Here is a 27,577-nt window from a genome sequence, read left to right on the forward strand (position 1 = left end):
AAACAGCAAATGCATCCAACAAGTTTGTAGAGTCACAAGCTTGATGTAATAATTTCATGCTAGGAATATGGAACCAAATACTACATTTTTGACTACTTTAATACACATAAGTTAATTTGTACCAATACTTATGATCCCCTAAAATGGGGGGACTATGTACAAAAACTGCTGTAATTTCTAAACGGTTCACCCGATATGGATGAAAATACCCTCAAATTAAAGCTGACAGTCTGCACTAACATGTATTGTATCATTTCAAATCCAAAGTGCTGGAGTACAGAGCCAAAACAACAAAAACCATGTCACTGTTCCAATTCTTTTGGAGCTCACTGTAGGTTAAATTCTCCAAGAATCAATTGGTCTACATCAATAATTGAAATAACCATTGAACAGCTTCCCAAATCCCAGACTGCCTGCTCTAAGTCCAGCTCTCCCCTCCCTGAGCCTCTCCCCTCAGCCCACTCTTGACACTGACTGACAGACAAGATGAGAAATAAGGTTGAATTTCTGCTGGCCCTGACAGGACCCAATCCCTCTTCCTCATCTGCTGGGATTTATGGAAGAAAATCTAAGTTGTTCAGCTCCTTCCTCCAGCCTGCATAACACACACACACACACACACACACACACACACACACACACACACACAATCTTGTGTCAGTGTTTGTGCTTCGGGGAGATCTAACAGAGACATCCATCCATCCTCCGAACCATTTCCACGGCAGCCAGACAGGGTATTACTGCTTACCTCTGGGATGTATGGCTACATTTGGATGGGTAGCAGGGTGCATGTGTGTGTGTAACACACACATGACAGAATGAGTGGGGGGGACAGAGAGACAGAGAGAACGAGTGAGAGAGAGAGAGCGAGAGAGAGAAAGACAGAGACCAAGACAGAGAGCGAGAGAGTGAGACAGAGAGCGAGAGAAAGAGGGAAAAATAAGACATTTAAGATTAGATCTGACAGAGTGGATGTGGATATGTTGATGGGCCAGCCTGCCAGTGTTCAGGAGGCAGCAGCATGCTCCAGCATGTTCTCTCACCAGGAGCAGACTGGTTGACTATCTGTGTATCTGTCTGTCTATAGCATCTAATAGTAGGCAGACCGTTTCCGTTGATCAAGCCAGAGTTGAAAGCTGACCTGGGAATTTCAGATACTCAATATTTCATTTTCAGCAAAAGATACACTATATACACTGCTCAAAAAATAAAGGGAACACTAAAACAACACATCCTAGATCTGAATGAATGAAATAATCTTATTAAATACTTTTTTCTTTACATAGTTGAATGCGCTGACAACAAAATCACACAAAAATAATCAATGGAAATCCAATTTATCAACCCATGGAGGTCTGGATTTGGAGTCACACTCAAAATTAAAGTGGAAAACCACACTACAGGCTGATCCAACTTTGATGTAATGTCCTTAAAACAAGTCAAAATGAGGCTCAGTAGTGTGTGTGGCCTTGACACGTGCCTGTATGACCTCCCTACAATGCCTGGGCATGCTCCTGATGAGGTGGCGGATGGTCTCCTGAGGGATCTCCTCCCAGACCTGGACTAAAGCATCCGCCAACTCCTGGACAGTCTGTGGTGCAACGTGGCGTTGGTGGATGGAGCGAGACATGATGTCCCAGATGTGCTCAATTGGATTCAGGTCTGGGGAACGGGCGGGCCAGTCCATAGCTTCAATGCCTTCCTCTTGCAGGAACTGCTGACACACTCCAGCCACATGAGGTCTAGCATTGTCTTGCATTAGGAGGAACCCAGGGCCAACCGCACCAGCATATGGTCTCACAAGGGGTCTGAGGATCTCATCTCGGTACCTAATGGCAGTCAGGCTACCTCTGGCGAGCACATGGAGGGCTGTGCGGCCCCCCAAAGAAATGCCACCCCACACCATGACTGACCCACCGCCAAACCGGTCATGCTGGAGGATTTTGCAGGCAGCAGAACGTTCTCCACGGCGTCTCCAGACGCTGTCACATGTGCTCAGTGTGAACCTGCTTTCATCTGTGAAGAGCACAGGGCGCCAGTGGCAAATTTGCCAATCTTGGTGTTCTCTGGCAAATGCCAAACGTCCTGCACGGTGTTGGGCTGTAAGCACAACCCCCACCTGTGGACGTCGGGCCCTCATACCACCCTCATGGAGTCTGTTTCTGACCGTTTGAGCAGACACATACACATTTGTGGCCTGCTGGAGGTCATTTTGCAGGGCTCTGGCAGTGCTCCTCCTGCTCCTCCTTGCACAAAGGTGGAGGTAGCGGTCCTGCTGCTGGGTTGTTGCCCTCCTACGGCCTCCTCCACGTCTCCTGATGTACTGGCCTTCTCCTGGTAGCGCCTCTATGCTCTGGACGCTACGCTGACAGACACAGCAAAACTTCTTGCCACAGCTCGCATTGATGTGCCATCCTGGATGAGCTGCACTACCTGAGCCACTTGTGTGGGTTGTAGACTCCGTCTCATGCTACCACTAGAGTGAAAGCACCGCCAGCATTCAAAAGTGACCAAAACATCAGCCAGGAAGCATAGGAACTGAGAAGAGGTCTGTGGTCACCACCTGCAGAACCACTCCTTTATTGGGGGTGTCTTGCTAATTGCCTATAATTTCCACCTGTTGTCTATTCCATTTGCACAACAGCATGTGAAATGTATTGTCAATCAGTGTTGCTTCCTAAGTGGACAGTTTGATTTCACAGAAGTGTGATTGACTTGGAGTTACATTGTGTTGTTTAAGTGTTCCCTTTATTTTTTTGAGCAGTGTATATAAAAGTATGTGGACACCTGTGGAGGCTAATGAGAGGAGGACAGCTCATAATAATGGCTGGAATGGGAGTGTAATGGCTGGAATGGGAGTGTAATGGCTGGAATGGAGTAAATGGAATGGTATCAAACACATGAAAACAAAACAAAAACGTGTTTGATACCATTCCATTCACTCCATTCCGGCCATTATTATGAGACGTCCTCCCTTCGGCAGCCTCCACTGGTGGACAACCCTTTAAATTAGTGGATTCAGCTATTTCAGCCACACCTGTTGCTGACAGGTGTTTCAAATTGAGCACACAGCCATGCAATCTCCATAGACAAACACTGGCAGTAGAATGGCCTTACTGAGGAGCTCAATGACTTTCAACGTGGCATCGTTTTAGGTTGCCACCTTTCAAAAAGTATTTTTTTTTTACATTTCTGCCCTGCTAGAGCTTCCCCAGTCAACTGTAAGTGCTGTTATTGTGAAGTGAAACGTCTAGGAGCAACAACGGCTCAGCCCCGAAGTGTTAGGCCACACAAGCTCACAGAACGAGACCCCAGAGTGCTGAAGTGTGTACCGCCAAAAAAAATCGGCTGTCCTCGGTTGCAACACTCACTACCGAGTTCCAAACCGCCTCTGGAAGCAAAGTCAGCACAAGAACTGTTCGTCGGGAGCTTCATAAAATGTGTTTTCATGGCAGAGCAGCCGCACACCAGCCTAAGTTTACCATGCACAATGCCAAGCGTCAGCTGGAGTGGTGGAAAGATCGCAACTACTAGACTCTGGAGCAGAGGAAACTAGTTCTCTGTGATGAATGATGTGATGAATCACGCTTCACCATCTGGCAGTCCGACAGACAAATTTGGGTTTGGCGAATGCCATCTGCCCCAATGCATAGTGCCAAATGTAAAGTTTGGTAGAGGAGGAATAATGGTCTGAGGCTGTTTTTCATGGTTTGGGCTAGGTCCCTTAGTTCCAGTGAAGGGAAACCTTAACAGCATACAATGACATTCTAGACGATTCTGTGCTTCCAACTTTGTGGCAGCAGTTCGGGGAAGGCCCTTTCCTGTTTCAGCATGACAATGCCCCTGTTCACAAAGCGAGGTCCATAGAGAAATGGTTTGTCGAGATCGGTGTGGAAGAACTTGACTGGCCTGCACAGAGCCCTGACCTCAACCCTATCGAACACCTTTGGAATGAATTAGAACACCGACTTGATTTTGAAATGAGATGTTCAACGAGCAGGTGTCCACATACGTTTGGTCATGTTGTGTAGCTCGTTAAATGGACTCATTTCATAAGAGCAAGAAAAAGGCGTCAGGTAGCCTAGTGGTTAAGAGCATTGGGCCAGTAACTAAAAGGTCGCTGGTTTGAATCCCAGAGTCAACTAGGTGAACAATCTGTCGATGTGCCCTTGAGCAAGGCACTTAACCCCTAAGTCAGAGGATAAAAGTGTCTGCTAAATGACTAAAATGCCCCAAAAAATGTAATATATAAAAAAGTAAAGTACTACCGATCGACATCTAGTCTAGTTGACTGAAAATGAAGCCCAATGAAATGTTTTCAACAAATGCAAAAATATAAACTAGTCGACATATTAAGATGACGTTTCTTTTCCATTTCCATGTACAATATTTTGTTTGTTGTCTATGATCACTATCACAAAGGCATGTGGTGTTGGCTTGGAGATATGGAAGCTTACAGTGTAAGCCATGCTCTCATCTGAGCCAAGGTTCTCTAACCTACTGTATCTACTTGCAATACAGCCATATGGCAGAACAGAAGATTCAGGCAGTGTTGAAAAGTGAAGGGGTTTAGACAGGCTGGTAGATTATCATGTTTGTAGCATGTCTCCCTGACCAATCCCTTGTGTCCCTGGAAGCAAAAAGAGGACCAGAGTGAAAGCAGTACTCTGCTCTCATCTCAGCCAAGGCTATCTCGCCTACAAAGGTTGTCCTTGTGATCTGGCCGAACTTCTAACCGGTTGGTTGGTGGTAATGTTTGTACCATCTCTGACGGCTTGCATCCCCTTGTGGTCCTGAAAACCAAAGAGGGCCAAACATTTTCCTCTGAAACCACAGATGTATTTATTTGATATCCAGGCACCTGGGGCAGACTACAAATGTGACTTACACTAGAAATGTGAGTAGCTGAGCCAGTTTAGGACTAGACAGAGGAGCTTGGCTAAAAGCACACTCCTCATTTCTCTCTGCTGGCCTCCACCTCCACATAACAACACAGGCTAAGTTACACTGGCCTCTGTCCTCCTTTCCCACCATTGTGGGTACTTGACAGTTTAGGCTATTTCTCCACCCAACACATAGGACACTCACAGCTGCTTGTAGCATTACCAAACATGGCGGTAGAGCAGAAACAGAATATGGCTAAATGTGGCTAGATTAACCCCTTCTCTTTCGGACTTGATTCTTTATCGTGCGCTCCCTGATTCCTTACACCACAAAAGGTAGGCTATATACTATAAGTGTCAGGGAGAGATGGGGTAGAGAGAAAGAGACAGAAGAGAGAGGGGGGGGGGGAGAGAGACAGAGAAAAAATGAGAACGGGAACGAGGATGAAAAAGACAAAGAGGGAGAGAAAGAGAGATGGGCCAATAAAGTAATGAAGTGTCATAATTTGCCTGTACAGATGGCAGGCTGGCGCCTTGCTGAATTTCATTGTTCCTGCAGAAAGTGTGCTACAGACAGCCTGCCAGTCACTTGAACACAGCAGCAGTGAGGAAGGAGAGTTCTTCTCACAACCTGTCAGCCCCACCACATTCTGAATGTATGCCTTATGACAAAAAGGAGCTGATAAGAGAATAACACAGTGTGGAATATAATTAGATGTGAACATCCACAACACAAACTTCAACACAAACAGCTTGCTTTTCTTAAAGGCCCAATGCAGTAGTTTTTATATTAATATCAAATCATTTCTCTGTAACAATTAAGTACTGTTTCCATTAAAATGGGGAGACATTGCCTTTTTTGGGACAAAAAACTATTTCTCAGGCAATAATTTTGCTTGGACTGTCTAGGAGTGATCTGAGTGGGGAGGGGAAAACTGAAACAAGCTGTTTGGCAGAGAGGTTTGGAACTCTTTCTTATTGGTCTATTAACCAATTTGCCGCATGGTGATGTCACCATGGAAAGCCGAAACTACCGCCCATGCAAACTTGATGATTAGAAGGTCCGGTTTAGATTGTATTTTTAACCAACAACTATCAGGAAATAACACTGATCAAATGTTTTCACACTTTTATAGTGTTAGTTTCATCAGATGTTGTACAATATGATAAAACACCGGAAAAACAGAATTTTGACTGCACTGGGCCTTTAATCGAAATTGTTCATATTTGACAAGTAGACATTTCCATCCTCTCTCCCTCTCTCCAAGAGAAAGCAAATGTTGTTTTCATCATTTTGTTAAAATGTCTCACTTGCTCCTAAAAGCATGTAGCATCTGACAAGACTCCCAGGGGAGGAATGAGTTAACAGCAATACAGAGATATGAAAAACCATTAAGGAAATACCTCTTTGCAGTCAAATGGGATACAAATAAGGGTTGAGGGGTATCCAGATATTCATACCGTCATACCGGGATATATGGTATTACTGGAAGTGCACACAAAAGGCGCTATTTAATGTGATGCACAAAACTATTTAGGCAACAGGGATCTTGATCCAGGGAGGGGATTGATTATCTCTGCTGTAAAAAAAAAGAAGCTTGATCTTACCATCTAGCAAGTTAGCAAACCAAATGCATAAGTGGAGCCCTGAACTGGACATCATTTATTTGGCACATCATGGGGGGGGGTATTTCTGGATGATAAACCATGATGCAGTTGTGTTCTATTTGTTCCTTCCCTGGGATAATACTCAACTAGCTCTCGCAGTCTCATGTCAGAATTAGACGTTGATCCATGTTTCTCAAACGTTCAAAAAAATGGCGAAGTTGTTGCAAATGTCAAATTTCAAAGTGTTTAGGCATTAACTCTGAATGGTTAAGGTAAGGGTTAAGGTTTGGGATAGGCTTACAACATAAATCTCAAAAACAACTTTCTATTACTGGATTCAAACTTGCAACCTTTGGAATCCGAGGCAGATGCTTACGCACTTTCACCATCCCTGTCCACAACACCTGAGCAAAACCAAACCTACTTGAAGGTAACAGCGATCACTGCTTCCCTGTCATCTCCCGACGGCCTCAGACACGGATGGACGTCGAATACTGACTTGTATCACGGGTGACCTGGCTCTAATACTGTATTCACAAATGTTAATGTAAGCCACTCTTGTATGCCAATGGTGTGTTCAATACTTGAATGGGGGAGATGAGTGATATTGTTATAATGTAGGGCAGATGTCCAAACAGAATGCTGACTCTCTCGGTCTCCTTCACTCTCTTACACACACACACACACACACACACACACACACACACACACACACACACACACACACACACACACACACACACACACACACACACACACACACACACACAGCTCCCAACTTTAGGCACCAAACAGAATGTAAGGAGCACACATACTCTCCTTCCCTTTCTCACAAACTCTCTTGGTCTCCTTCTCTCCCATAAACACACACCACTCTCTAATCTCCCACAAACACACACACTGCTCCCAACTTTAAAAACGTTTGGCACCAAACACAATGTAAGGAGCACCAGAAAGAGATAGATTTTTGATATAGTTAGGCCTATATGAATCCTACCTTTGAAGCACATTTCATGAGTAGCAGACCCTTTTCCTTTCTTCCTGTGCCAATCAAATTTGCCTAAACCTACTGTCAAGTTGCCAGGTTGTTAGCTAGGTAAATCAAATGTATTGGTTACATACATGTGTTTAGCAGATGTTATTGCGGTTGTAGCTAAATGCTTGTGCTTCTAGTTGCGACAGTCCAGAAATATCTAACATGTAATATCTAACAATTTCACAACATATACCCAATACAAACAAATCTAAGTAAGAAATGGAATTAAGAATAAATATATGGACGAGCAATGTCAGAGCGGCATAGACTAAGATACAGTGTCACACCCTGATCTGTTTCATCTGTCTCTGTGCTTATCTCCACCCCCTCCAGGTGTCGCCCATCTTCCCCATTATCCCCAGTGTACTTATACCTGTGTTCTCTGTTTGTCTGTTGCCAGTTCATTTTGTTCCGTCAAGCCTATCAGCGTTTTTCCCGTGCTCCTGTCTGTCTCTAGTTCCTGTTTTCTATCTTTTCTGGTTTTTGACCATTCTGCCTGCCCTGACCCTGCCTGTCATTCTGTACCTTGTTATACGCCCCTGGATTACTGACCTTTGCCTGCCCTGACCCTGAGCCTGCCTGCCATTCTGTACCTTTCGGACGTTGTTCTGGACTACTGACCTCTGCCTGCCCTTGACCTGTCGTTTAGCGGCCCCCATTTTTGGAATAAACTTTTGTTACTTTGAAACTGTATGCATCTGGGTCTTCCCCTGAGCCTTGACATACATTAGAATAGTATGGAATACAGTGCATACAGTTGAAAGTGGAAGTTTACATACACTTAGGTTGGAGTCATTAAAACTCGTTTTACAACCACTCCACAAATTCCTTGTTAAGTCGGTTAGGCATGACACAAGTCATTTTTCTAATAATTGTTTACAGACAGATTATTTCACTTATAATTCACTTTATCACAATTACAGGGCCTTCCCTGTAGCTCAGTTGGTAGAGCATGGTGTTTGCAACACCAGGGTTGTGGGTTCGATTCCCATGGGGGGCCAGCACAGAAAAAAATTTATGAAATGAAATGTATGCATTCACTACTGTAAGTCGCTCTGGATAAGAGTGTCTGCTAAATGACTAAAATGTAAAAAAAATGTAAAATGTAAGTTGACATACACTAAGTTGACTGTGCCTTTAAACAGCTTGGAAAATTCCATAAAATTATGTCATGGCTTTAGAAGCTTCTGATAGGCTAATTGACATAATTTGAGTCAATTGGAGGTGTACCTGTGGATGTATTTCAAGGTCTACCTTCAAACTCAGTGCCTCTCTTCTTGACATCATAGGAAAATCAAAAGAAATCAGCCAGTCTGGTTCATCCATGGGAGCAATTTCCAAACTGAAGGTACCACGCTCATCTGTACAAACAATAGTATGCAAGTAAAAACACCATGAGACCACGCAGCCGTCATACCGCTCAGGAAGGAGACGCGTTCTGTCTCCTAGAGATGAACGTACTTTGGTGCGAAAAGTGCAAATCAATCCCAGAACAACAGCAAAGGACCTTGTGAAGATGCTGGAGGAAACAGGTACAAAAGTATCTATATCCACAGTAAAACGAGTACTATATCGACATAACCTGAAAGGCCGCTCAGCAAGGAAGAAGCCACTGCTCCAAAACCGCCATAAAAAAGCCAGACTACGGTTTGCAACTGCACATGGGGACAAAAGATCGTACTTTTTGGAGAAATGTCCACTGGTCTGATGAAACAAAAATAGAACTGTTTGGCCATAATGACCACCGTTATGTTTGGAGGAAAAAGGTGGACGCTTGCAAGCTGAAGAACACCATCCCAACCGTGAAGCACGGGGGTGGCAGCATCATGTTGTGGGGGTGCTTTGCTGCAGGAGGGACTGGTGCACTTCACAAAATAGATGGCATCATGAGGAGGAAAATGATGTGGATATATTGAATAGAGGTCGACCGATTATGATTTTTCAACGCCGATACGATACCGATTATTGGAGGGCCAAAAAACATTTGATGCCGATTAATCGGCCAATTTTTATATATATATTTGTAATAATGACAATTACAACAATACTGAATGAACAATGAACACTTTTATTTTAACTTAATATAATACATCAATAAAATGAATTTAGTCTCAAATAAATAATGAAACATGTTCAATTTGGTTTAAATAATGCAAAAACACAGTGATGGAGAAGAAAGTAAAAGTGCAATATGTGCCATGTAAAAAAGCTAACGTTTAAGTTCCTTGCTCAGAACATGAGAACATATGAAAGCTGGTGGTTCCTTTTAACATGAGTCTTCAATATTCCCAGGTAAGAAGTTTTAGGTTGTAGTTATTATAGGACTATTTCTCTCTATACCATTTGTATTTCATATACCTTTGACTATTGTATGTTCTATTAGGTACTTTAGTATTGCCAGCCTAATCTCGGGAGTTGATAGGCTCGAAGTCATAAACAGCACAATGCTTTTACGCATTGTGAAGAGCTGCTGGCAAACGCAGTAAAGTGCTGTTTGAATGAATGCTTACGAGCCTGCTGCTGCCTACCGCCGCTCAGTCAGACTTCTCTATCAAATCATAGACTTAATTATAATATAATAACACACAGAAATACGAGCCTTAGGTCATTAATATGGTCAAATCTGGAAACTATCATTTCGAAAACAAAACATTTATTCTTTCAGTGAAATACGGAACTGTTCCGTATTTTATCTAATGGGTGGCATCCATAAGTCTAAATTACATTGCACAACCTTCAATGTTATGTCATGATTACGTAAAGTTCTGGCAAATTAGTTCGCAACGGGCCAGGCGGCCCAAACTGTTGCATATACCCTGACTCTGCTTGCAATGAACGCAAGAGAAGTGACAAAATTTCCCTAGTTTAATATTGCCTGCTAACATGAATTTCTTTTAACTAAATATGCAGGTTTAAAATTATATACTTCTGTGTATTGATTTTAAGAAACGCATTGATGTTTATGGATTGGTACATTCGTGCATCGATTGTGCTTTTTTCGCAAATGCGCTTTTGATAAATCATCCCCCGTTTGGCGAAATTGTCTGTATTTGTTAGGAAGAAATAGTCTTCACACAGTTCGCAACGAGCCAGGCGGCCCAAACTGCTGCATATACCCTGACTCTGTTGCACAGAACGCAAGATAAGTGACACAATTTCCCTAGTTAAAAGAAATTCATGTTAGCAGTAAATATGCAGGTTTAAAAATATATACTTGTGTATTGATTTTAAGAAAGGCATTGATGTTTATGGTTCGGTACACATTGGTGCAACAACAGTTGTGAAAAACTGAGTTTAAATGTATTTGGCTAAGGTGTATGCAAACTTCCGACTTCAACTGTACATATGACACGAGTAATGCGATACGTAAACATTATGTAAGCATTATTAAAGTGACATTATTAAAGTGACTAGCGTTCCATTTATTAAAGTGGCCAATGATTTCAAGTCTGTGTATATACAGTGGGGGAAAAAAGTATTTGATCCCCTGCTGATTTTGTACGTTTGCCCACTGATAAAGAAAGGATCAGTCTATAATTTTAATGGTAGGTTTATTTGAACAGTGAGAGACAGAATAACAACAAAAATAAATTGATTTGCATTTTAATGAGGGAAATAAGTATTTGACCCCTCTGCAAAACATGACTTAGTACTTGGTGGACGGCATGCTGCACGGCATTGGCCGTGCAGCATTTACAGTGATATGGCCTCTGCAGAAGTTGGGCATTCATACTTATTGCGCTTCACGGAGCAGCGCAGAGCTGCCCCCCCCCCACCCCACCCCCACCCATCATGTCAATGGGGAGCCATACGGAGCACTCTGCATTGTTACAATATTTGGGAGGCGCACAGCAATGAGGTACAGAGCTCAATTTGGTCTCTGCACACCACAAGAGGCTCGGCAATTGCGTCACACCCTCCCGAGTTTGGGCTCCCGAGTGGTGCAGCGGTCTAAGGCACTGCATCTCAGTGCAAGAGGCGTCACTACAGTCCCTGGTTCGAATCCAGGCTGTATCACATCTGGCCGTGATTGGGAGTCCCATAGGGCGGTGCACAATTGGCCCAGCGTCGTCCGGGTTTGGCCGGGGTAGGCCGTCATTGTAAATAAGAATTTGCTCTTAACTGACTTGCCTAGTTAAATAAAGAAAAAAAAGAAAAATATGGAGCATACAACCAGATTTTCGGATCACGCATAAATTAGCTTTGAGGGCTGGTAGGCGATGCAGCTGGCTGATTACAGCTGTGGATATTATTGGACCTACCCAAACAAGACACTAGTGGCTGTTGCTGAAATTCAACAGAATTTATACAAAACGGACTTAATGAATAATAATAATAAATAAAAGATCAGTAGGGCTGAAAAAGTCGGTAGTATCATTTGAAACGGTACTACGGTACTCCAAAATGTTGGTATCATAAGTATCATGACATTTTGGCAACGTGATATTACCGTGGTACAGGTCTACAGTGCAACACTACTCAGGCCAGTCGGTAAACCAACTAGCAGTCAGACGAGAGACGTCGATAGTGAGTGATGGACTGAGGAGCTTTCTCCTCACCCAACAGTATGGCACTTCAGAATGACAGTGCATTTTATGGCCAGATAACCATTTCCAATGAGCTGACAACACATAGAGGTGACACAAATTGGAAGTGAGGTTTTCCTGGAAGCAGGAAGACACGGGCTGAGTCTGAAATGGCACCCTATTCCCTATGTCGTGCATTACATTTGACAAGAACCCTATGGCTATATACAGTCCAGTGTAGGGAATATGGGTGCCATTTTGGATACAGACACATTGTGGATGGAGACAGTTCCAGATGGCATCCACGCAGAACTTTCACACAATCACAGGATTTGACAATAACAGATCTATGGAGTATAGCCTTAGGAACTAGAAATAATCTGTGAGCACTATGTTTGCTTTGAGTTGTGTGTGTGTGTGTGTGTTTCCTGCTCATTAAACACAGAAAGGTTTAGTCTTCCCCCCGACTCCTCCTGTGTTAGAGATGGATACGCGAGCACACACACACACTTCAGTGTTGGATATGGATACACTCACAGTCGCTCAGTTGGTAGAGCATGGTGTTTGCAACGCCAGGGTTGTGGGTTCGATTCCCACGGGGGACCAGTACGAAGAAAAAATGTATGAAATGTATGCATTCACTAGTGTAAGTCGCTCTGAATAAGAGCGTCTGCTAAATGACTAAAATGTAAAATGCAAGCAGCATGAAGGCTGTAAAGTATGAGCAACAACAACAACATAACCCATAGCCCCTCCATTACAAGACAAAGTGATCAACTTCTGCTTGATTATATTATTATGAAAATGTTAACGGCTCTATAATTTAAAATAAATACTGATGATAATCACAGCAAGCATCAAACCCTTATTTAAAGCAACCCGATTGTCACGCTGTAACCTTTCAGAGCCACGCGAGTGTGTCTATGAATATTGCCTATGCCAGTGCCACAGTATTACTGGGATAAGATCAAGCCTGTGAATCTGTGATGCCTGGGAGTGAGTCATACAGAAGGCTGGAGCTTGGAGGTGTTCTACTAATCAGAAGCGGAGCAGAGACACAGGTGGACAAGCTGTTGGGATAGGACTTTGGGGGAGTAGTACACCCACACACACACACACACACACACACACACACACACACACACACACACACACACACACACACACACACACACACACACACACACACACACACACACACACACACACACACACACACACACACACACACACACACACACACACACACACACAGTGTCGCTGAGAGCTCAGCTGTGTGACAGTCCATCCATCACAGTTACACAGCACATCACCATCCTCCCCTGATGTGTACTGGATCTGTCAGCATGATGGAGCAGCCTAGACTGCACCAGCAAACAGGACAGGAGAAACAGGGACAAAAAGTCAATAAAACTTCATTTGGTCCTATTAATAACTCGTAACAGATGGAATTCTAGCCGATACCCTTCAGGAGCAACTTTGGTGAGAAGTTATGACAAGGAACAAACAAGCACTGTGATTTTGGCTTTTCTGATGTGCAGGTTGTGTTGTGGTGGTTTCTACTGGCGATACAGTACGTGACTGTCAATCATGAGAAGGACTGACTCAAGTTGCTTTGTAAATAATTGATTTTCAAAGGGTATTGTACTCATACTGTAGAAGAACATCAAACGTACATGGACATCTAACTTCACATTCCACAATATCTGTAGGATGGAGTCCTTCAGCTGCAGTGAACTATATATAATTGGCCAATAAGATTCATTTCATGCCTGTCATGGTTACTGTTCAAAATTGCATTAAAAAAAAAATTATATATAAAAAAACAAGGCCTATTCAATCTGGTATGCCTTATAATGGCAACCACTGTAAATAATCAAGCCTAATGTATAGTCTAGGCCTTTGTATGACTGAAACAATATCATTGATATCACTATACCTAGTCAGTTGCACAACTGAATGCATTCAACCAAAATGTGTCTTCCGCATTTAACCCAACCCCTTTGAATCAGGGAGGTGAGGAGGGCTGCCTTAATCAACATTCACGTCATCGGCGCCCGGGGAGCAGTTGTTGTTGGGGTTTAACTGCCTTGCTCATGGGCAGAACAGTAGATTTGTTCACCTTGCATGGTCAGGGATTCGAACGAGTGACTTTTTGGTTGCTGGCCCAATGCTCTTAACCGCTAGGCTACCTGCCGCCCCATTCCACAGATGAGTTCTTAGGGTAGGCCTACTCTGTTCACACTGACTGCTTCTGATTGTGTTTTATCATGGCACAGCATATCCTGTTGGGCATTTTCTCTTTTAATCCTGTTTGTTTGGGTCCAGAGAATACAGATTTGTACCGGGTCTTAGACTAGCTCTCAACTGCAGCAGGGTAGAATGGAAAACTGGTAAAGTAGAAAATCACATTAAGTCCCTCTCCTCCCAAGAAAGACTTACATTTACCTCACAGGCTTTTTCTGAAATTACAGCAGAAAAGACCTTGAAAGAAATATTCATTTCAACTCTTGCAGACTGAACGATGAGCGATACATGACTCCTTGTTGGGAGATTGTGAAGCACTGAAAATAATAGGATGTAGAAACACTTAATATTCACATAGGCTATTTACAAGGTAACTATAGGGATATAAAGTAGCCTAGTTAACGTACCAGGCATGTACAGGAACTTCCAATTAAAATACCTATTACGAGCTCATAACAACTGGCATGCAATGCACTACTTTCAACATAGGATTAAAGCCAAAAGCAATATTATAAACTGGGTGGTTCGAGCCCTGAATTGTGATTGGCTGAAAGCCGTGATACTGTATATCAGATCGTATACCATGGGTTACCACGTTTGTAACCAGTTTATAATAGCAATAAGACACCCAACAACTCCACGTTGTGTCATGTGCATAAGAACAGTCCTTAGCTGTGGTATATTGGCCATATACAACACACCCCCTTGGGCCTTATTACTTAATTATGCCCTAATACCGACTGATCACCATATACAATGCATTCGGAAAGTACTCAGGTGACGCAACAATAAAATACACATTTACAATAGGCCTATATCTAAAAATACATACAGCCAAATGATATACAGTGCATTCGGAAAGTATTCAGACCACTTGACTTTTTCCTAATTTTGTTACATTACAGCCTTATTCTAAAACGTATTAAATATGTTCTTTCCCCTCATCAATCTAAACACAGCTATTTTCAGGTCTCTCCAGAGATGTTTGATCGGGTTCAGGTCCGGGCTCTGGCTGGGCCCCTCAAGGACCTTCAGAGACTTGTCCTGAAGCCACTCCTGCGTTGTGTTGGCTGTGTGCTTAGGGTCATTGTCCTGTTGGAAGGTAAACCTTCTCCCCAGTCTGAGGTCCTAAGCGCTCTGGAGCAGGTTTTCATCAAGGATCTCTCTGTACTTTGCTCCGTTCATCTTTGACTTGATCCTAACTAGTATCCCAGTCCCTGCCTCTGAAAAACATCCCCACAGCATGATGCTGCCACCACCATGCTTCACCGTAGGGATGGTGCCAGGTTTCCTCCTGACATGACGCTTGGCATTCAGGCCCAATAGTTCAATCTTGGTTTCATCAGACCAGAGAATCTTGTTTCTCATGCTCTGAGAGTCTTTAGGTGCCTTTTGGCAAACTCCAAGTGGGCTGTCATGTGCCTTTTACTGAGGAGTGGCTTCCGTCTGTCCACACTACCATAAAGGCCTGATTGCTGGAGTGCTGCAGAGATGATTGTCCTTCTGGAAGGTTCTCCCATCTCCGCAGAGGAACTCTGGAGGTTTATCAGAGTGACCATTGGGTTCTTGGTAACCTCCCTAACCAATGCCCTTCTCCCACGATTGCTCAGTTTAGCCGGGTGGCCAGCTCTAGGAAGAATCTTGGTGGTTCCAAACTTTTTCCACTCAAGAATGATGGAGGCCATAGTGTTCTTGGGGACCTTTAATGCTGCAGAAATTTTTTGGTACCCTTCCTCAGATCTGTGCCTCGAAACAATCTTGTCTCGGAGCTCTAAGGACAATTACTTTGTTCTCATGGCTTGGTTTTTGCTCTGACATGCACTGTTAACTGTGGGACCTTATATAGACAGGTGTGTGCCTTTCCAAATCATGTCCAACCAATTGAATTTACCACAGGTGGACTCCAATCAAGTTGGATCTCAAGGATGATCAATGGAAACAGGATGCACCTGAGCTCAATTTCGAGTCTCATAGCAAAGGGTCTGAATACTTCTGTAAATAAGGTATTTCTGCAAAAAAAACAGTTTTTGCTTTGTCATTATAGGGTATTGTGTGTAGATTTATGAATCATTTGTATTTTATTTAATCAATTTTAGAATAAGGCTGTAACGTAACAAAATGTGGAAAGTCAAGCGGTCTGAATATTTTCCGAATGCAGTGTATAATAGTCTCCCATTCTGGCAAAGCCTCTGTAAATTATAGCAACATATTGTTCCAAATATGCCGTCGTAAATGCTTTGGTGAGTCAGATTGCAGTTATTTACAGTCCTTGGCCAAAATAGTGTTGTTTTCTTTTCCAGGGAGAGAATTAACATAATCTAGGTGTTGTGTAGTGTCCATATATTAAAGACAGGCATAATACTTTTCTCAAAAACAAGATGAAGGCAGAGTTAATATTCATAATCCATTTTATGTTTCCTAAAATGTACTAACAGATACAAGCTTTTTTTGCACTAGGACCAATACACTTTTCACCTCAATGAGGTGAATAAGGACCACATTTCTTTCCATTGAAGTTGAATATTAACAGGCACAATTAGGCTAGATATGATTGATGCAATGTGTCGGGACGAGACTGTGGAAGGCATCAGTGTGAAAGAAAGATGCATGTCTTCATCTTAACAGCAGACCTTGGTTCAAATACCTCATGCTGTGCGCTTAGGAACACATGGTTCTAGTGCAGAAAAATTGGTTGAATTAGGGGGTAAATTTGAAATGTGAAGTAATGACTAATAACCTTATACGTGTAGCCTGTATAAGCACCACACATCACAGATAGAGCCTAGATCTTTAGGATATGGTTTCACTGCCACCTACTGTTTATGTTCTAACAATAAATGATGTTCAAAACTTTCTGTTGGCCAATATGCCACTCTACAGGCCACTAGGCCACACTACATCATCAGATAGTGTATGATCAGATTGATACCCATGACCACCAGCTGAATGACAGAGCTGATGACTTGACTCTTTCCAAACGACTGATGGACGCCCTCTCTGAGAAAATACAAACTGTTGTTACAACCGTTCAAGATTGGACATTCATTCATGTAAGCCAGGGCTCTCCAACCCTGTTCCTGGAAAGCTACTGTCCTCCAACCCTAATCTAGCGCACCGGATTCTAATAATTAGCTAGTTGGTAAGCTGAATCAGGTTATATCTAAGCTATATCTCTATAAGACATCAGTGTCAGAGATTGAATATAAATAATATCCCATGTTTCTAATGTTCACCAAGACAAAAACACACAATAATCTTTTTCGATATTTCAATAGTAACCTTAAACTGAAACTTGGATATGAACAAGAAGACCATGATACTACCTTCAGGAGGTTCTTCGCGTAGATAAGGTGGAATTTCCTCGTTGTTGGAGTTGTCTACTGGTGTTGAACTGCTACTGCCTTCCTCCACCACCTCATTTTCATCGCTAGGGACCTACAGGACAAGACAAGACAGTGTGAGAATTGCATCCACATAGGCCTAACTGAATACAGAATATTATATATCATATAATTGTATTTATCAGTTCAGATGAGGACATAATTCATACAGCATAAACAATAGTATGCAGTATGTCTATGGTGATAGTACAGGGATGAAATAAATAAATGTAGTATAAGAAAGCTAAAAAAAAAAAGCTTAATATCAAGACGTAATGTTTGATATAAGAATATAAAACAATATAAAATAATAGAATAAAGAATGATGAGGTGGCTCTAGGCAAAAAATAATCCTATTACACTGACACACATCATTGGCCAGACAATAGAGGCAGCTGGAATACTGTGACAGCCTCACGTCAAAGTGGCTACTGTGTATCATGTTTCTGTAACCAACATGAACACAAAGTAACCAGCAACATGTTCTGAAGCAGTGAAGTCACTACATACGTAGCAAACAGGTTCTTGTTGTTCACTGAAAGAGCATCACTACTAGCTACTGTAGTAGGCTATGCAGGGGGAGGGACTCTAGTGATGTCGTAGCTTCACGATGTGCATTTATTCTGTGTATGACGCCAACATTTGTACAATTATGTGATACGTCTGCAATACAATTGCAATAAAAACAATGTTTTATTGATCTTTAATGCGAACAGCACAGATTCCCACACAATACGTGCATTTCAAAACCATTAACGTTAGCTTACGATTTCAACAAAAACAAAATCACCCCCTACTCACCTTCATCTTCTGCTAGCTAGAACCAGAAGACTGATCTTTTTCCGAATATTGCCAATTCCACCACACAAGTAAAATGAGCTAATAAATGTGAAGCAAAAAACACAAAAGGTGTTAAAATACCCATATAATGGGGACCAGAAATTAGTATTGCAAAATGTTGCAGTGTTTTGCTGTCAAAATAATAACCGGAAGTGACGTTTGGGATGTTTACTGAATTCTTCATCTTTAACTTGTAATGATGATTTTCAGTCGCAAGGGGAGAGCATCGAGTCAAATAATTCAACGAGCAGCGTAATGGTCCATTATTAAATCAAATCAAAGTTTGCTTGTCGCGTACACAGTTTTTAGCAAATGTTATAACGGCGAAATGCTTATCTTACTACCTTCTAACAGTGCATTAAATGTCAAACAAGTACACGAATAATCCAAAACTACAAACACGAAATCAAGAAATGTTAGAACGAATCCAATTAACAATCCCAAGTAACTGTATCGGTAATACAAATACAGTATATGCATACATACACTGAAAATATATACTAATAATTATATATACAGTCGTATATATATATATATATTACAATGAGCTATGTCAAGAATCCAGTATATAAATACACAGTTTGTATAAACAATGTATCAAACATGCAATGTACAGTAGAAGATATATAAAAAGCTATGTTGAGAAATCAGCATAAAGGGAAAAGGGGATACCTAGTCAGTTGTACAACTGAATGCATTCAACTGAAATGAGTCTTCCGCATTTAACCCAACCCCTCTGAATCAGAGAGTTGCGGGGGGCTGCCATAATCGACATCCACGTCTTCGGATATAAACACACAGTGTGAAAATCAGTATTAAAGAAACAGGAAGTGTCCAGTGTGAATGTTTCTATATACATGGGACAGCAGCATTGGCTGTGTGGGTGTGGGTGTGAGTGTGTGTCTGCATATGTTGCGAGTATGGGCATATATGTGTGTGTTAATGTACAGAAGCAGTCAAAAGTTTGAAAACACCTACTCATTCAAGGGTTTTCTTTATTTTGAGTATTTTCTACATTGTAGAAGACATTTTAACTATGAAATAACACATATGAAATCATGTAGTAACCAAAAAAGTGTTAAACAAATCAAAATATATTTTATATTTGAGATTCTTCAAAGTAGCCATCCTTCGCCTTGATGACAGCTTTGCACACTCTTGGCATTCTCTCAATCAGCTTCAAAAGGTAGTCACCTGGAATGCATTTCAATTAACAGGTGTGTCTTGTTAAAAATCCATTTGTGGAATTTCTTTCCTTCTTAATGCATTTGAGTCAATCAGTTGTGTGGTGACAAGGTAGGGGTGGTATACAGAAGATAGCCCTATTTGGCACATGCCCATTCATCAGATGGACACACTTCCTCTCCCAGACCACCACATGCATGTGTGTTTGAGCACACACACCTCACCCCCCTTCTTGGCTTCCATGGCAACCCCCACGGGAACCTATCCCCAGTAGAATCTTTCCCCCACGGGAACCACACGTGTTGGCATTCTTACAAACAATCGCAACAATGTTTCAATAATATATAGAACTTTTCTCGCAGCTCTGGTATATAAAGCTTTTTTGAGGCCTTGCTCACAATTCATTCTGTGACAGCACAATGACCAAACGATATACTGTACTGCATGTGAGGCTCTTGATCATATCTTTGATCATGACACTGGTGAGGAGGAGAGAGGCCAAGAAACTGACAGTTAAGATGCATTAGACGAGGAAGTGTCAGAAGTTGAAGACAACCCAGAATATGATCCAGACCAAGAGACAACCGATGTGGAACAATCCAGTGATGAGGAAGAGGGCCCTGCTGAGGTTGTTGTTACATTCCAGTCAAAGAATGGGAATTTATCCTGGTCTTCATCCCCACCTGAGAGGAGAGGTCGGCTGTCATCTGAAAATGTTATCAGGATGACCCCAGGCCCAACGAGATACGCCATATCCCGGGTTGATGACATAAAATTCTGCCACTATTTAAAAATTTGAAATGGTTTCAAAGCAAATGTCCTTGTTAAACTTTGACACAAAGTAGTCTGTGATAAATAGCACAATATGTTTCATCTGAGTATTTGTTATAGTCAAAATAATTAATACATTATTAGCTCAGGTCAATGAGTCCTACAGGCCATAAATATCAAATAGAAGTTCAAAACTTGTAATGTTCACAATAACTTAAGTTTTTAAAAAGATCTAACACAACATTAGGTGATAATATATGTATTATTATGGATTTATAATCAGCTGTAATGGGGTGGTCATTTTGAACCGGGAACACAGAATTAATTAACATGAAACGAACACAACAGGAGGCTTAAGACAAACCGGAAAGTCAATAACTTCATCAAGCACTATGATGAAACTGGCTCTCATGAGGACCGCCACAGATAGAAAGACCCAGAGTTACCTCTGCTGCAGAGGATAAGTTCATTAGAGTTACCAGCCTCAGATTACAGCTCAAATAATTGTTTCACAGAGTTCAAGTAACAGACACATCTCAACATCAACAGTTCAGAGTAGACTGCGTTAATCAGGCCTTCATGGTCGAATTGCTGCAAAGAAACCACTACTAAAGGACAGCAATAAGAAGAAGAGACTTACTTGGGCTAAGAATCACGAGCAATGGACATTAGACCGGTAGAAAGCTGTCCTTTGGTCTGATGAGTAAAAATGTCAGATTTTTGGTTCTAACCGCTGTGTCTTTGTGAGACATAGAGGAGGAGGTGGGATGGTGTGGGGGTGCTTTTCTGGTGACACTGTCTGTGATTTATTTAGAATTCAAGGAACACTTAACCGGCATGGCTACCACAGCATTCTGCAGCGATACGTCATCCCATCTGGTTTGCGCTTAGTGGGACTATCATTTGTTTTTCAACAGGACAATGACCCAACACACCTCCAGGCTGTGTAAGGGCTATTTGACCAAGAAGGAGAGTGATGGAGTGCTGCATCAGATGACCTGGCCTCCACAATCACCCGACCTCAACCATATTGAGGTGTTTGGGATGAGTTGGACCGCAGAGTGAAGGAAAAGCAGCCAACAAGTGCTCAGCATATATGGGAACTATTTGAAGAGCATTCTAGGTGAAGCTCGTTGAGAGAATGCCAAGAGTGTGCAAAGTTGTCATCAAGGCAAAGGGTGGCTACTTTGATGAATCTCAAATATATTTTGATTTGTGTCACACTTTTTGGTTTCTACATGATTCCATGTGTGTTATTTCATAGTTTTGATGTCTTCACTATTATTCTACAATGTAGAAAATGGTAAAAATAAAGAAAAACCCTTGAATGAGTAGGTTTGTCCAAACTTTTGACTGGTACTGTATACTGTATGTGAGTTGGTGTGTGTGTGTGTGTGTGTGGGAGTATGTGGGGAAAAAAGTCTAAGGTGCAGGACAGAGTACCGTCTGTGCAGGTAAATGGCTAGTGATGACTGTTCAACAGTCTGATGGCCTGGATAAAAGCTGTTTCCAAGCCTCTTGGTCATGGCTCTGATGCACTTGTACCATGTGCCAGACGGTAGCAGAGTGAACTATCCATAGCCCGGGTGGCTGAAGTCCTTAATGATCCTCTTGGCCTTCCTTATTCATTTTGTATTTTTTATTTAACCTTTATTTAACTAGGCACAGAGTGCTGTAAATGTCCTGGAGGGCAGGCAGCGTGCCCCCCATGGTGTACTGGACTGACCGCATCACCCTTTGAAGAGCCATGCCGTTGAGGATGGTACAGTTGCCGTACCAGGCGGTGATGCAGCCCGACAGACTGCTCTCAATGGTTGGTCTTATGCGCAATGCCAAATTTCTTTAGCCGCTTGATGTTGAAGAGACACTGTTGTGCCTTTCTGCACCATGGTGTCGATGTGATTGGACCATTTCAGGTCCTCTGTGACATGCACGCTGAGGAACTTGAAGCTTTTGACCCTCCCCACTGTGGCCTGCTGATGTGGATGGGGGCGTGCTCTCTGATCTGTCTCCTGTAGTCCATGATCAGCTCCTTGTTTTTTTTTACGTTGAGGGAGAGGTTATTTTCCTGGCACCACTCCGCCAGGGCTCTAACCTCCTCCCTGTAGGCTGTTTTGTCATTGTTGGTGATGTCGTCAGCAAACTTGATGATTGAGATGGAGTCGTGCGTGGCCACGCAGTATGGAGTGAACAGGAAGTACAGGAGGGGGCCTAGCACGCACCCCTGGGGGGCCCCCGTGTTGAGGATCAGCGAGGTGGATGAAGCAGAAAGTAGGCCCGACAGAAAGTTGCACAGGGATGATTTCAGACACAGAACCCTGAGCTTAGTGTCGAGCTTGGGGGACACTATGATGTTGAACGCTGATCTGTAGTTGATGAACAGCATTCTCACATATGTATTGCTCTTGTCCAGGTGGGATAGGGCAGTGTGTAGTGCAATGCCGATTGTGGTGTCCATGGATCTGTTGGGGTGCTATGCAAATTGTAGGGGGTCTAGGGAGTCGGGTAAGGTGGAGGTGACATGGTCCTTGGCTAGCCTCTCAAAGTACTTCATTATGACAGAAGTGAGTGCTATGGGGCAATAGCCATTTACTTCAGTTACCTTAGTTCCTGTACCCAAGCAAGCTATGGTGGACATCTTGAAGCATGTGGGGCAACAGACTGGGATAGAGAGAGATTGAATATGTCCTTAAACACTACCGCCAGCTGGTCTGCGTATGATCTAAAGACGTGGCTAGGGATTCCATCCGGGGCCGGCAACCTTGCGAGAGTTAACATACTTGAATTTCTTACTCACGTCAGCTACAGAGATCGAGAGCCCACAAACCTCCTGAGCAGTGGGGGCCCGCTTCGGAGGCTCAATGTTGTTTTTCTCGAAGCGGGCTAAAAATATGTTTACCTTTTCTGGAAGTGAGTCGTTGGTGTTCACGACGCAGCCGGTTTTCCCTTTATAATCTGTGATTGTATGAAGTCCCTGCAACATGCATCTATTGTCTGTGCCGTTGAATTATGACTCCACTTTATCCCTGTCATGCCTTTTGCCTCTTTGATTGACTTTCTGAGGTTTGTACTCATCCATATTTCCAAGTCACCTCACATTGTAGGGCTCCTGAGTGGCACAGCGGTCTAACGCACTGCATCTCAGTGCTTTAGGCATCACTACAGACACCCTGGTTCGATTCCAGGCTATATCACAACTGGCTGTGATTGGGAGTCCCATAGGGTGGTGCACAATTGGCCCAGCGTCATCTGGATTTGGCTGGTGTAGGCCGTCATTGTAAATAAGAATTTGTTCTTAAGTGACTTGCCTAGTTAAATAAAGGTTCAATTTAAAAAAAAAATATATATATACAGTGGTTCCTCCTTTAAAAGTTGTGTCGTACTGCGGCACACCTTGTGGGCTGCCGCAGCATTCTGTGGCACGTCATTTAATTGTCAGCCATTTTTTCTGTTACTGCAAGTTAGTGCTAGTTTGACCACCAGAGGGCATCTTTGAGAAGCATTTGATAGTCTTCCATATTGGCATTGCCAGAGACGGGGAGGTCATGCGGGAGACTGTGGTTCAATTCCCCGACCGGGATGAATGAGTTGGCTGTCCTTGTAAATAAGAATTTGTTCTTAACTAATTACATATGAGTTATTTCATAGTTGTAATGTCTTCACTATTATTCTACAATGTAGAAAATTGTAAAAATAAAGAAAAATCCTAGAATGAGTAGGTGTGTCTAAACTTTTGATTGGTACTTGCTTAATTCATTTGATTAATATTATGGTGTTTCTATTCCATACAAATGAAAAACCCTCTGGGTTTCTGTTAGGATGGAACGTAAAATATGGCGCTGTACAACGTGACGGTTGGCAGTACAGTACTGGGCTATTTAGCTAAAGACTCCCTGTGTCGTGAGGACAGGATGATAATAATTTGTAAATAAAAATGTGTTCTTAACTGATTCCATGTGTTATTTCATAGCGTTGATGTCTTCACTATTATTCTACAATGTAGAAAATAGTCAAAATAAGAATTACAAATCAGCCTTTACTTAAATCATGTTTCTAGTCTATTGCATAGTTACAATGTGTAATCATTGATGTCCCAGGAGCAGGAGTGGTAAACACTGTTGAAGTGTATAATTGTAATACATACATGCAGAAACAGCATGATTCAAAGAATGGAGTTTGATACACCTGGTATTGGATATGACTGAAAAAGTATGTCTCACAGAGATTCATACCTAAACCATATCTTTTATCGCCAAGGAAGAGTGAATATATTCAATGTACAGGCTACAATGTGGGGATCTCATGCGTGGTAATAACTACAGTACATGTATATAGGACTTGCATTCTTGGCACAATAAAGTTATGTTCTACTCAATCCATAGGCTTCCTTAATGCCATTCAGACTTGAAGTTGATTCAAAAACTATGATAGCTGAGGTTCATAGATAGGTTCTAAACTAATATTCATACCTAATGTTTTAGGGTCCATACACAGATCAGCTACATACTGTAGCTGGCTACACATCCATAGGCATACAGTTATTTTTATCCTCCACTACACAATAAGCAAGTAAATAGTTAGCTAGCTATGTTACTTCAGCTGCATTGCACGGCAAGGCAAGCTTACGCAATTGTACATTCAATGTGCAGTAAATGCTTTAGCTAGCTAGATTCTTTACATCCACTGTTTTCCAAGATGACAGCCTGGTTTGCTGGTTTTCTCAGGAGTCCCTAAAACATTAAACAACACGAATTACAATGTCATACTCATGTCATTACACCAGCTAGCTTGCTGGCTAATGTTAGCTACTCAGCTAACTTGCTAAATAGCGATTTTCATAAATTAACTTTATGACCAAAAATATGCACAATCGTTTGTCTCTACATTAACTAACATATTCCACTCAATTGTACATTTTTTGCTTGACTCGTTATGACGTTATAATTACTTACATTTGCTTCCCCCTTAATGTTTTGTCAGCCATCTTTGCTGAAGAAAGTCACCAGGGATGGGTGGCTCGCGTCAAATTCGTCATTGGAACCAATCGATATGATTGGTCATATAAAAACCTTGGGACCCAAATGCATAATGAGTGCTCTAACTCCCCCTTGTGGTGGTCTGGAGCAATGAAGCCGTGACGCTGGGTACTTCTAAGTCCCGCAGTGTAAGCTCACAACTTTTAAAGGAGGAACCACTGTATATCATTTTGGTGACTAGAAAAGGGAAAGGAATAGAATGAGGGGCCCGGCAGACTGTTTAGTTCATCAGGTGCAAAATAGGTGGTATTTATTTACAGTGCAGGTGATATAGAAGACTGGATCCAGACAAGTGGTGAGGAAGGCCAAATCCATCATGTCTGACTGTGCCGACTCCCTACCAGGGCAATCCAAACCTGTTCCTGGAGAATACAGTGAAGATGAGGAAGTTGGCTAGTCTGTCCTAATGACCAGGTGATGATCATGATGATGTTGATGATGATGATGATGACATGGCGTGTGATATTTTTTTGGTCAGCATATTCTTGATGACAATGTTGATGGGATGATTTTAGGATGTGCAAAGAGCACGTACTTTGTAGGCCTACTATTGTTTTTTGTGCTGCTGTAAATGCTAATGTTGATTTTTAGTATTGTTTACATCTATACTGATGGCTGTCAGCCCATGACTGATGAACTGGGTGATTGTATTCAGTATTATTGTGTTGTTGTCATTGTCTATCATTGTGATCCATGTGGATTTTGTATGTTTTTATGTCTCACCTGCAAAACCAATTGCCCTCTGGGACAAATAAAGTTGAAACTTGAAATGTAATATAGAAATGTCAAAAAATGAAATACTTGACTTGAAAAACGAACGTAGCTTAGGCCTACTTGGCCAAAATACCTATACTCAGCTGGCACACAAAAGGCAAATGCCTACTGGCCTTTATCATTTATGTAAATATAACCACTGAGTATAATTCTTTATTCGTAACCAAGTGGGAATTAGAAATTTACCACATTCGATTGTGAAAAATCCACTTGAACGGCCCTCCAACTGGTAATTACTAGTAGGAAACTTGTTTTTGAACACTATAATTTGTTTACAAGCATGATAGCGGTACTTCTAGTTTGGTTTACGAAGATTGTTGGCCATTAGCCAATCAGCGTTTCTCAACAAGTCCAAAGCACGTGAATGTATCCAACTGGTATTTACGACTTCACAACTGGTAAATTACACTTCCCACTTGATCACGAACGAAGAATAAGGTAGGCCTGGACATCCCTAAATGAGCTACCGTCAGCTGGCATAAACCATATCAAGGTAAATTCAATATAGGCTAGTGCTATCACACTTGAAATGTAACATTGTTGCACACTATACATTTGAATGACCAATACTTCTCATGTTTGTAAAAACAAACACATAATTTGCATAAACATAGTGTTTCTATTCCAATGAACTGAAATGATCCATATGTAGGAATAACCAAATACAGAGCAGCAGAGAAGGGTCCAGCTACATACCTCATCTATCCCGCCCCTCATCTCTCAGACCCTTCTCTATACTTTCAGGTCTCCTGATTGGAATAATTATGTTCAAAGATTCATCCCCCCAGGACTCATCCATTAACCTTAAGGAATATACAGTGCATTAGGAAAGTATTCAGACCCCTTGACTTTTTCCACATTTTGTTAAGTTACAGCCTGATTCTAAAATTGATTAATTTTTTTTTTATTTATCCTCATCAATCTACACACAAAAACCCATAATTACGAACCAAAAAGTGTTTTTTATAAATTTTTGCAAATGTATAAAAAATAAATAAAAATGAAATATCACATTTACATAAGTATTCAGACCCTTTATTCAGTACTTCTTGTTTCTCGTGGTCTGAGAGTCTTTAGTTGCCTTTTGGCAAACTCCAAGAGGGCTCTCATGTGCCTTTTACTGAGGAATGACTTCCATCTGGGCATGCTACCATAAAGGCCTGATTGGTGGAGTGCTGCAGAGATGGTTGTCCTTCTGGAAGGTTTCCTCATCTCCACAGAGGAACTCTAGAGCTCTGTCAGAGTGACCATCGGTTGCTCAGTTTGGCCGGGCGGCCAGCTCTAGGAAGAG

General features: G+C 42.1%; 1 protein-coding gene across 1 annotated transcript in view; it reads right to left on the minus strand.

Moving 5' to 3' along the window:
* zgc:101566 (transmembrane protein 263) overlaps positions 1-18,663 on the minus strand; it is a 55,169-nt gene extending 36,506 nt beyond the window's left edge. Inside the window, exons 1-2 of the mRNA XM_029697127.1 lie at positions 18,482-18,663; positions 17,624-17,735 (exon numbers count right to left, since the gene is read on the minus strand). Coding sequence (XP_029552987.1) covers positions 17,624-17,735; positions 18,482-18,487 — 118 coding nt within the window. The 5' untranslated portion in view covers positions 18,488-18,663. The remainder of the gene's footprint in view (positions 1-17,623; positions 17,736-18,481) is intronic.
* Positions 18,664-27,577: the final 8,914 nt, after the last annotated feature.

Source organism: Salmo trutta, chromosome 17 (assembly GCF_901001165.1).
Source record: "Salmo trutta chromosome 17, fSalTru1.1, whole genome shotgun sequence".
Classification (NCBI taxonomy): domain Eukaryota; kingdom Metazoa; phylum Chordata; class Actinopteri; order Salmoniformes; family Salmonidae; genus Salmo; species Salmo trutta.